We start from the raw sequence: 12425 nt of genomic DNA on the forward strand, positions 1-12425 counted from the left end.
CACTGCTTTGCTTTATCTTGGCCAGGTCGCAGTTGTAAATGAGAACTTGTTCTCAACTGGCCTACCTGGTTAAATAAAGGTGAAATTAAATTACTAAAAAGCTTTTTTTTTTTTCAAGGTTTTTGACTATTTTCAATCAAAACTTAATTGTTACCCAGAAATGATTTGATATTGAGATAAAGATCTCTGCATTGGACCTTTGAAGCACCCACACACACAGTAACCACATTGAGCAGACCTAAGCACATACTTTTAACACATGCATACAGGCATTCACTTTATTATTCATGCAGACACACATGCACTGAGATACATTTCCCTTGAGAGGCTATTCCTAGCAGCTATGGCATCTATATATTTCAGGATCGCAACATCGATAGCAGATCACACTAGCGATATACACTGAGTATTCAAAACATGAACTGCTCTTTTCATGACAGACTGACCATAATCAAATCAAATGTATTTATATAGCCCTTCATATCTCAAAGTGCTGTACAGAAACCCAGCCTAAAACCCCAAACAGCAAGTAATGCAGGTTTAGAAGCACGGTGGCTAGGAAAAACTCCCTAGAAAGGCCAAAACCTAGGAAGAAACCTAGAGAGGAACCAGGCTATGGGGGGTGGCCAGTCCTCTTCTGGCTGTGCCGGGTGGAGATTATAACAGAACATGGCCAAATTGTTCAAATGTTCATAAATGACCAGCATGGTCAAATAATAATAATCACAGTAGTTGTTGAGGGTGCAACAAGTCAGCACCTCAAGAGTATATTAAGGTGAATCCAAGTGAAAGATATGATCCCTTATTGATGTCACTTGATAAATCCACTTAAAATCAGTGGAGATGAAGAGGAGGAGAAAGGTTTGAGATAATTGAGATATGGACTGTGTGCCATTCAGCAAGACAAAAGATTTAAGTGCCTTTGAACGAGGTATGGTACTAGTTGCCAGACGCACAATTTTGCTGCTGGGTTTTTCACGATCAACAGTTTCACGTGTGTATCAAGAATGGTCCACCACCCAAAAGACATCCAGCCAACTTGTCCCAACTGTGGGAACCATTAGAGTCAACATGGGCCAGCATTCCTGTGATGATTTGATTTACTGTAAATGTTCCATGCATGTTGATGAACCTGTCTCTCTAAAGGGTATTCAATGAAATGCTTGTTTACAGTTGCTAAGCTGAAATAAACACGTTTCCATGCTGGGAGAAGGTCAGTGAACAGACGTAAAGGTTACCGTGATAGTAATTTGTCAAAGCGTATAAGTGCACACAGAGAGAAATTGACTTTAGAGGCCACCTCCCTTGAAAGGTGTCTCAAGGGACCATAAGACTGGTATCTGAATATCTAATGAAAGCCATGTAGAAATGCTAACAAACAGGATGGAGTGAAAAATGACAAGAGAAGCAACGTTTTTGGCAAAGGATAAAATAATCCTGTAGGACATTAACTACGTTTTACATATGCATGTAACTTTATTTATAAAGGCTGTCACAACGGTGGAATGATGAATGAGATCAGCCAGTCCAAATAAATAAAAAAGTAATTTCCGGCTTGCCAGGCGCTTTGCTTCACAGCGCCTTTGATATATTAATGCCATAGCAGACTGAAAATGACCCAAATAGAATATTTTAATAAGAATATTTTAATATATATATATTAGCTGAAGTCGGAAGTTTACATACACTTAGGTTGGAGTCATTAAAACTCATTTTTCAACCACTCCACAAATTTATTGTAAACAAACTAGTTTTGGCAAGTCGGTTAGGACATCTACTTTGTGCATGACACAAGTCATTTTTCCAACAATTGTTTACAGACAGATTATTTCACTTACAATTCACTGTGTCACAATTCTAGTGGGTCAGAAATGTACATACACTAAGTTGACTGTGCTTTTAAACAGCGTGGACAATTCCAGAAAATTATGTCATGGCTTTAGAAGCTTCTGGTAGGCTAATTGACATCATTTGAGTCAATTGGAGGTGTAGCTGTGGATGTATTTCAACGACTATCTTCAAACTCAGTGCCTCTTTGCTTGACATCATGGGAAAATCAAAAGAATATCAGCCAAGACCTCCACAAGTCCGTGGAGTGAAAAACAGTGAAAAAATTGTAGTCTGGTTCATCCTTGGGAGCAATTTCCAAACGCCTGAAGGTACCACGGTCATACGTACAAACAATAGTACGCAAGTATAAACACCCTGGGACCACGCAGCCGTCATTCCGCTCAGGAAGGAGAAGCGTTCCGTCTCCTAGAGATGAACGTACTTTGGTGTGAAAAGTGCAAATCACTCCCAAAACAATAGCAAAAGACCTTGTGAAGATGCTGGAGGAAACAGGTACAAAAGTATCTATATCCACAGTAAAACGAGTCCTATATCGACATAACCTGAAAGGCCGCTCAGCAAGGAAGAAGCCACTGCTCCAAAACCGCCATAAAAAAGCCAGACTACGGTTTGCAACTGCACATGGGGACAAAGATCGTACTTTTTGGAGAAATGTCCTCTGGTCTGATGAAACAAAAATAGAACCCCAACCGTGAAGCACGGGGGTGGCAGCATCATGTTGTGGGGGTGCTCTGCTGCAGGAGGGACTGGTGCACTCCACAAAATAGATAGCATCATGAGGAAGCAAAATTATGTGGATATATTGAAGCAACAGCTCAAGACATCAGTCAGGAAGTTAAAGCTTGGTCGCAAATGGGTCTTCCAAATGGACAATGACAACAAGCATACTTCCAAAGTTGTGGCAAAATGGCTTAAGGACAACAAAGTCAAGGTATTGGAGTGGCCATCACAAAGCCTTGACCTCAATCCTATAGAAAATGTATGGGCAGAACTGAAAAGGCGTGTGCGAGCAAGGAGGCCTACAGACTCAGTTACACCAGCTCTGAATGGGCGAAAACTCACCCAACTTATTGTGGGAAGCTTGTGGAAGGCTACTCAAAACGTTTGACCCAAGTTAAACAATTTAAAGGCAATGCTACCAAATACTAATTGAGTGTATGTAAACTTCTGACCCACTGGGAATGTGATGAAGGAGATAAAAGCTAAAATAAATCATTCTCTCTGCTATTATTCTGACATTTCAAATTCTTAAAATAAAGTGGTGATCCTTACTGACCTAAGACTGGGAATTTTTACTAGGATTAAATGTCAGGAATTGTGAAAAACTGAGTTTAAATGTATTTGGCTAAGGTGTATGTAAACTTCGATTTCAACTGTATATATATTTTTTTTTAAAGATTATTCTTGCGTAATTTTCAGTCTATATATAGATACACACACACACACACACTACTGTTCAAACGTTTGTGGTCACTTAGAAATGTCCATGTTACTGAAAGAAAAGTAATTTTTTTGTCCATTAAAATAACATAAAATTGATCAGAAATATAGTGTAAACATTGTTAATGTTGTAAATGACTATTGTAGCTGGAAACAGCAGATGTTTTATGGAATATCTACATAGGCGTACAGAGGCCCATTGTCAGCAATGATCGGACAGCCGACCAGGGTATAACACATGATGTCAAATACTCACAAATAATGAGGTGTCCTTTATTAAGCTTGACCGAGATGCAGGCTGGACATTTGTGTCTATTCCATTGATTTCATTGTACAGGGCAAGCTAAATCAAGTGAATCTCTCTCAAGTATTTGAAAGTAGAACTATTTTACGTACGCATTTCACCCAGTTCTGCTGGGCTGGAGCGTCACTGGCCAAGGTAGGGTAAATGTGGTTGGGGAGGTTTACTAATTTGACTAGCCACATCCTGACTTGAAATAATAATGCATACATAATGTAGAGATAAAACATGAGATTTGCCATGACAGTTCAAGTTTTGCTCTCATATCTTAAGTTTGGATTTGACACTCACTAAACTCTTCAGTACGGTATCCACATCAGGACAGAATCACAATTACCGTCCTAATATGAGCACTATCGTGGAATCCGTCACCAACAGTACTAACCTGGCCCAGAAGTTCAGGAAGTCCCAGGACTTGTCCAGTGAACACCCCCAGACAGATGAGGATGGAGTTGAATTGGCCAATGGAGCCTCTCATGTGTCTGGGGGATATCTCGCCCAGATACATGGGCAGGGCGCTGAGAGCAATACCTGGAAACACAAGCCAACAAGTACAACATCGATGGATATTAAGTTCAATATGGACTGCTTAGGATTTACTCTTTAAAAGTGTTAAATTATTGAGGGTTGAAAACCTCACCGTGTAAATACGCCTGAATAGTAAAAATACAAACTGTCCTAGTCATTTAGCCATGTTGTATATACAAAACCTCCTTCACATGAATTTCAATAGAATCTCAAAGTAAAAATTCTTTGAAATCAAGTGTAGATCAAAGATTGTGTGGTTTCACAATGCCCATGAGAGGAATGCAGTGTTTTCAGAAAATATGTTGTGTTACAGCCTGAATTCAAACTGAATTAAAAAAATAATGTATTATAAATGAAATACAGAAATATCTCATACTTATGTTAATTATATATTTCTGTATTTCAATTTCAATACATTTGCAAAAATGTCTAAAAACATGTTTTCACTTTGTCAATATGGGGTAATATGTGTATATGGGTGAGAACACACCCTAATGAAACAATTGTATAGGGCTATTGGCACTGATGTAATCACTCAGCTTGTTCTATATACTTACTATAATTGTGTAATAGTATGTCGTTGGTGAGTCATCTAAGAGTCTTGAGAATCCCCTGGTTGAGACTATTTTTAGATAGTTGGGGGATAATGGTCAGATTTCTCCAGCCTAGCAGAAAGAGCACTCACCAGAGTCCACCCCCATGATGAAACGACCGATGATGAGCATCTCGAAAGATCGAGCCTTCTCCCCCAGGGCTAACAAAAGAGCAGCTATCACTGCAAAGCCGTTATTCAAGAGCAAGGTGCCCTTCCTAAACAGAGAGACAGAGGGGGAAAGATCGAGATCAGGAAGAAGGGAGGAGTTCAGAATAGCCACAGGTAAAAAAAATTTACAGAGCACTTTTGCAATATTGAAACAGTATTTCTTATGCTAGAGGATAAAAGGATTGGGTGAACTAATGAATACATCTTCTTTCCATAAGTCTATTAGTGAGACACCCTGTACACTAGCTTCAAACCTTGCAGCTCTACTTTATCATATTTAGGCACGTAACTTGGGGGGGGATGAATCATGACCCCCCCCCAATATTATAAACAGGACATTTTGACACCCTCAATAATATACCATGATGAGTATGATTGATTGTGAAGAAAAATTCCCACTGTAAAGCGCCAAGCAGCTTTTGGCTTTATGTGGTTTTGCAACACAGTGATCCCCCAATCACAAATACACCGTTGGTTGCTCCCGGTCCCCAGAGGCAGCTGCACGTTCCTGGTAAAGGGAAAAGGAGTTGAGCACGGCTTGTAAGGAGAATGGAGCAATGCGCAATTTCTCCTCTCTTTCCATTTTTATTGGTCTGCGATATATTTCTTCAGTTCAGCAGTTTGCACTATGCGCTCTCTCTTTCTCTTTGTAGTGTTTGCTGAGGAGAGGTAGCTAGGTAGCCTAGTGGTTAGTGTGTTGGGCCAGTAACCGGAAGGTTGCTGGATTGAGTCCCCAAGCTGACAAGGTAAAAATCTGTCGTTCTGCCCTTGAGCAAGGCAGTTAACCCCCTGCTCCTGGGTGCTGTGGATGTCGATTATGGCAGCCCCCTGCACCTCTCTGAATCAGAGGGCTTGGGTTAAATGCGGAAGACTCATTTCAGTTGAATACATTCAGTTGGACAACTGACTAGGTATCCCCCTTTCCCTTATATTCACGAGCGCTCCAATGTACACTGAGTATACCAAACATTAGGAACACCTTCCTAATATTGAGTTGTTCCCCCCTTTTTGCCCTCAGAACAGACTCAATTGTCAAAAGTGTTCCACAGGGATGCTGGCCCATGTTGACTCCAACGCTTCCCATTGTTTTTTCGAGATGGCTGGATGTCCTTTGGGTGGTTGACCATTGTTGATACCAACGGGTAACTATTAAGCATGAAAAACCCAGCAGCATTGCAGTTCATGACACACTCCTATTACCATACCCCGTTCAAAGGCACTTAAGTATTTTGTCTTGCCCATTCACTCTCTGAATGGCACACATACACAATCCATGTCTCAATTTTATCAATGCTTAAAAATCATTATTTAACCTGTCTCCTCCCCTTCATCTGCACTGATTGAAGTGGATTTAACAAGTGACATCAATAACAGATTATAGCTTTCACCTGGATTCACCTGGTCAGTTTATCATGGAAAGAGCAGGTGTTCTTAATGTTTTGTTTTCTCAGTGTATAAATGTTTTGAAAGTTTCTACCAATAGGTGCCCTTCTTTGCGAGGCATTGGAAAACCTCTCTGGTCTTTGTGGATGAATCTGTGTTTGAAATGCACTGCTCGACTGAGGGACCTTACAGATAAGTGTATGTGTGGGGTACAGAGATGAGGTAGTCATTCAAAAATCATGTTAAACAGTATTATTGCACACAGAGTCCATGCAACTTATTATGTGACTTAAGCAACTTTTTACTCCTGAATGTATTTAGGCTTGCTATAGACCAAGACATTTCAGCTTAAAAAAAAAATATGAATTTGAAACATTTCGAAAAACATAATTCCACTAGTGACAAAACAAATCTCAATTTCATACATTTTAACTCAGGATGTAACGCAACAAAATGTTGAAAAAGTCAAGGAGTGTAAATACTTTCTGAAAGCACTGTATTGCCAGTCAGTAAATACATAATTTAGCTAATAAAAGCAGAATAAATGTAATGTTAATAAGCTGAGCCCATCATTGTTAAGGCCAGCCATTTTTGTCATATGATAACGGGTCAAAGACAGTCAGTGGAGAGAGCTATACAGAGAGAGAGCACCATTCATGTTGAGGCAGGGAGAGGAAAAATAGATAATCAGGTAAGAATACGAGTTAAAAGGCACTATCAGTTCAACTCCTCATCTTTGCTGACTGTAGCCCAAGTTTTGTAACAAAACAGTTGTTGCCTGCATTTTGATTTCATTTGGTTGTCATGGAAGGGGTCAGGGACAGACAGTAGAGAGAGAGGGAGCACCGCCCATGTTGAGGCAGGGAGAGGACAAACAGGTCATCCGGTGAGAATTTGGGATTTGAGTTATAAAGCAGTCTGGTAACGCACTTTGCACAGCAATTTATGTTGCACACAAATTGGAACTATCAGTTCAAATCATCATCTTTGCTGACTGTAGTCAGTGGAGAGAGCGAGAGAGAGCAACCACCCATGTTGCGGCAGGGAGAAGACGAACAGGTCATCAGGTGAGAATATGTAATGTAGTGTTGAGGAAACAATGGTGAACACACACATTGGAGTATTTAAGTGTAGTCTTAAGACATGTCTTGTAGCTGTACTATTGTATATGTTTCATAATAGTTTGGCAAAAGAAAGGCCCTTCTATTTTGGCAATAGAAATTAAGACAATGTTTGTTGTTATGTTTTTTGTAGGGGACTGAGCCACAAGTCAGGGGCCAGTTGAGCACAGATGACAGGGACAGAGCCACAGGACAGGCAGAATATATCAACATCAGCACAAAGCCAAATCAACCACATCCCAAGTTTATTGTTATCCAGAAACAAGCTGACAGAGTTTTGCCATTTCAAGATTTCCCCTGGCTGTGTTACAGTGCCTCTTTGAAGTGGGTTTTATGCTTCCATTGCACCAACTTCTTTCTTAATAAGAGGTCACCCTTTGGCACAAAACCAAACCCTGCATTTGTTAACAATGGCTTTAGAAATTGGAAGAAGTCTACTGAAAAGTTTTCATCTCATGCTAAAAGTCATTCCTATTGCCACTCAGTTACAGCGAGTGCACAAGAATCAAACCCTGTGGACGCAGTTATCTTCTTATTTAGCCAGACAACAAGAGGAAGCAATACATTGTCTACTGAAGATTGTAGGTTCAGTGAAGTACCTAGTAAGACAGGGTGAGGCCTTAAGAGGTCATGAGGAAGAAAGCAGAAACCTGTACAAACTTTTAAAAAGGCAGAAGATGACACAGTCCTTCATAGTTGCTTAAGAACATGCAACCATGATTACACTAGCCCTAAGATACAGAATGAGATGCTTAACTTAATGAGCAATGACATCATTTGAATAATAGGCAATATCATCCGATCTATTCCGATTACTCCATTTTCCTTAGTAATTGAAGGAACGCAAGACATCTCAGGGAAAGAGCAAGAGTCTATATGTCTGAGATGTCGACTATGACTTGCTGCCACATGAGAAATTCATAGGTCTGCAGTGCTTGAAACGACAGGACCTCGCCAAGATGGCAATGAATGTTATAATAAGATTAGATCTAGCCCTGTCAGAATTGCATGGCCAGACATACTGTATGACGAAGCAGCCAATATGTCAGGTAAGCACTGATAAAAAAAACAGCCTATGGCTGTGTATGTGCACTGCGGAGCACATTGTGTGAACCTGATCACGCAAAAAGCCTGCTCAGCTTCCGTCCTAACCCGAGATTCCCTTGATTGGGTCCATCAATTGGGCATCTTGTGTGGACTGTCCAGTAAATTCATAGACATTTTTAATCGGATTGCAACATCAGATCGTGTCACTCCTACTGCCCTCAAACCTCTGCCAGACCAAATGGACTGTCAGACATAAAGCTATCAAAGCAGTCCTCCTTCAGTATGACTGTCCTCTCTAGTTTAGAGGAGATGGCAGAAGGTAACTCTCCTATAGAAACCACTGCCAATGGCCTGCATCAACAATTCAAGAAAGGCAAAACTGTACTGGGTCTTGTGCTGGCAGAAGCTGTTATTGGAGAGCTGGAGTGCCTTAACACATTTCTCCAAAGAAGAACAGACCGTCTTGGGCATGCAGGCTTCTGTTGGTTGTGTTCAGTCCGCTCTAAGGAAAAATAAATGAAGACGCCTTCTCAAACAGGTTTTGGAAGGTAACAACCACTGTGGAGAACCCACATGAAAAAATACAATTCTATAGTAAACTGTTGTATACTGTAGAATACTATACACTCGATACCTCAATCATGTGTAGTACTTACTATAGAATGTTGTATTATACTGTAAAATACTACACTCTAGAACAAAGAGTTCCAAAAGGGTTCTTCGGCTGTCCCCTTAGGAGAACCCCTTTTAGTTTCAGGTTGAACCCTTTTTGGGTTCCAAGTAGAACTCTTTCATGTTCCATCTAGAATCCTTTATTCTACCTGGAACCAAAAAAGGGTTCAACCTGGAACCTTTGGCTGTCCTATGAGAACAGCCAAAGAACCCTTTTAGGATCAGGATAGCACAATTTTTTTCTAAGAGTGTATAGTAAACACTACAGTATTATCTACACAAAAAAAACACTGCAGTAAATACTACAGTAATGTCTGTAAAAACACTACAATAGTAAACACAACAGTATCTTATTTGCATATACCCTGCCCATACAACTCCCCCATATCACAATGTGTGCCACCCATAAGTGAGAAACCTACATGCCAAGGATAGAACATATATTATGTTCCCTAAAGTTTATAGAAAAGATCTGAAGCTTTGAACTGTCCGTTCAGACCCAGTCCTACCTACCTACAGGTTATGGAAAACTAGCTCTTTTAGTATTTCTCCAGTAGGTTGTACTTCCATGTCAAATATAATAAAACAAAAACCTTATAGTAAACACCACAGTAATATCCACAAAAACACTACAGTTAATCCTACAGTATACTATAGTCCTCAAAAACAGTAAAGACAATCTGCAAAAATACTACACCAAATATAAACTCAGCAAAAAAAGAAATGTCCCTTTTTCAGCACCCTGTCTTTCAAAGATAATTTGTAAAAATCCAAATAACTTCACAGATCTTCACTCTAAAGGGTTTAAACACTGTTTCCCATGCTTGTTCAATGAACCATGAACAATTAATGAACATGCACCTATGGAACGGTCGTTAAGACACTAATAGCTTACAGACGGTAGGCAATTAAGGTCACAGTAATGAAAACTTAGGACACTAAAGAGGCCCTTCTACTGACTCCGAAAAACACCAAAAGAAAGATGCTCAGGGTCCCTGCTTAGCTGCGTGTACGTGCAATAAATTGCAATGTCCGTACCGTGAGACGCCTAAGACAGCGCTACAGGGAGACAGGACGGACAGCTGATTGTCCTCGCAGTGGCAGACCACGTGTAACACCTGCACAGGATCGGTACATTCGAACATCACACCAGCGAGACAGGTACAGGATGGTAACAACAACTGCCCGAGTTACACCAGGAACGCACAATACCTCCATCAGCGCTCAGACTGTCCGCAATAGGCTGAGAGAGGCTGGACTGAGGGCTTTTAAGCCTGTTGTAAGGCAGGTCCTCACCAGACATCACTGGCAACAATGTCGCCTATGGGTACAAACCCACTGTCGCTGGACCAGACAGGACTGGCAAAAAGTGCTCTTCACTGACTAATCGCGGTTTTGTCTCCCCAGGGGTGATGGTCGGATTCATGTTTATTGTCGAAGGAATGAGCGTTACACCGAGGCCTGTACTCTGGAGCGGGATCGATTTGGAGGTAGAGGGTCCGTCATAGTCTGGGGCGGTGTATCACAGCATCATCGGACTGAGCTTGTTGTCATTGCAGGCCAACTCAACACTGTGCGTTACAGGGCAGACATCCTCCTCCCTCCTCATGTGGTACCCTTCCTGCAGAATCATCCTGACATGACCCTCCAGCATGACAATGCCACCAGCCATACTGCTCGTTCTGTGCGTGATTTCCTGCAAGACTGGAATGTCAGTGTTCTGCCATGGCCAGCGAAGAACCCAGATCTCAATCCCATTAAGCACGTCTGAGACCTATTGGATCGGAAGGTGAGGGCTTGGGCCATTCCCCCCAGAAATGTCCGGGAACTTGCAGGTGCCTTGGTGTAAGATTGGGGTAACATCTCACAGCAAGAACTGGCAAATCTGGTGCAGTCCATGAGGAGGAGATGCACTGCAGTACTTAATGCAGCTGGTGGCCACACCAGATACTGACTGTTACTTTTGATTTTGACCCCCCTTTGTTCAGGGACACATTATTCCATGTCTGTTAGTCACATGTCTGTGGAACTTGTTCAGTTTATGTCTCAGTTGTTGAATCTTGCTATGTTCATACAAATATTTACACATGTTAAGTTTGCTGAAAATAAACGCAGTTGACAGTGAGAGGACGATTCTTTTTTTGCTGAGTTTAGTATATGTACACTACTTTTCTTTTACTACAGTATTTATATCACAGTTAACTGCAAATACAACACTATAATACAGTATACTACAGTACATACTACAGTATTCACTGTAGTGTTTTTGTAGACTTTAGTCAGCAAAAACACTACAGTGAATACTACAGCATTTTTTAATGTGGGACACTGAACAGATTGGGTGTATATCTACAATAGAGTCAGAGGTTAATGCGCACTCTCTTGCAGTGCAACTGCCCATGTTTTTACTCAACTGCTCACTCAGTTCTAGTGCACATGCAGCACAAATTCTAAGAGGACTGCCAGTAAAAGTTTGTGGCTAATTCACAGATATTGAAGCTCTGGTCAGGTTGCTACTTATTATACATGTCCTCTGAAGCAGAAAGGAGCTTTAGTGCCCTCAGGAGGTTAAAGACGTGGCTGCACAAAACAATGACACAAAGCAGATTAAACCATGTTGCTGCCTGTCTGATATTATCCACCAGGAAAAGCTGGATGCTATAGGTAGGAAAACAATATGCAATAACTTTATTGCTGGTAGTGACAAGTGTAAGCAGGTACACTATATATACAAACGTATGTGGACATCCCTTCAAATTAGCGGATTTGGCTATTTCAGCCATAACCTTTGCTCTGGAGCAGTGAGTGATGAATCACGCTTCACCATCTGGCAGTCCGACAGAGAAATCTGGGTTTGGCGGAGGCAGGAAAACGCTTTCTGCCCGAATGCATAGTGACAACTGTACATTTTGGTGGAGGAGGACTGCGAGCCAGGCTAATCGCCCAACATCAGTGCCCGACCTCACTAATGCTCTTGTGGCTGAATGGAAGCAATTCCCCTCAGCAATGTTCCAACGTCTAGTGGAAATCCTTCACAGAAGAGTGGAGGCTGTTATAGCAGCAAAGGGGGACCAACTCCATATTAATGCCCATGATTTTGAAATGAGATGTTTGATGAGCAGGTGTCCACATACTTTTGGTCATATAGTGTATGTATACATATATTTTTTATTTAAATAGGCAAGTCAGTTAAGAACAAATTCTAATTTACAATGTCGGCCTAGGAAAAGTGGGTTAACTGCCTTGTTCAGGGGCAGAACAACAGATTTTTACCTTGTGAGCTCGGGGATTTGATCTCGCAACCTCTCGGTTACTGGCC

The 12425-nt window shown here is 41.1% G+C and overlaps 1 protein-coding gene across 3 annotated transcripts in view; it reads right to left on the bottom strand.

Annotated features, from left to right (window-relative positions):
- Positions 1 to 12425, bottom strand: part of slc2a9l2 (solute carrier family 2 member 9, like 2) — a 243642-nt gene that overhangs the window by 180494 nt on the left and 50723 nt on the right. For 2 of the 3 annotated variants that reach the window (XM_014131731.2, XM_014131730.2), the window contains exons 5-6: positions 4806 to 4930; positions 3978 to 4123 (exon numbers count right to left, since the gene is read on the bottom strand). In XM_014131731.2, the coding sequence (XP_013987206.1) occupies positions 3978 to 4123; positions 4806 to 4930 (271 nt within the window). 3 annotated transcript variants of the gene reach the window in all.

Source organism: Salmo salar, chromosome ssa12 (genome assembly GCF_905237065.1).
Source record: "Salmo salar chromosome ssa12, Ssal_v3.1, whole genome shotgun sequence".
In the NCBI taxonomy this organism is placed as follows: domain Eukaryota; kingdom Metazoa; phylum Chordata; class Actinopteri; order Salmoniformes; family Salmonidae; genus Salmo; species Salmo salar.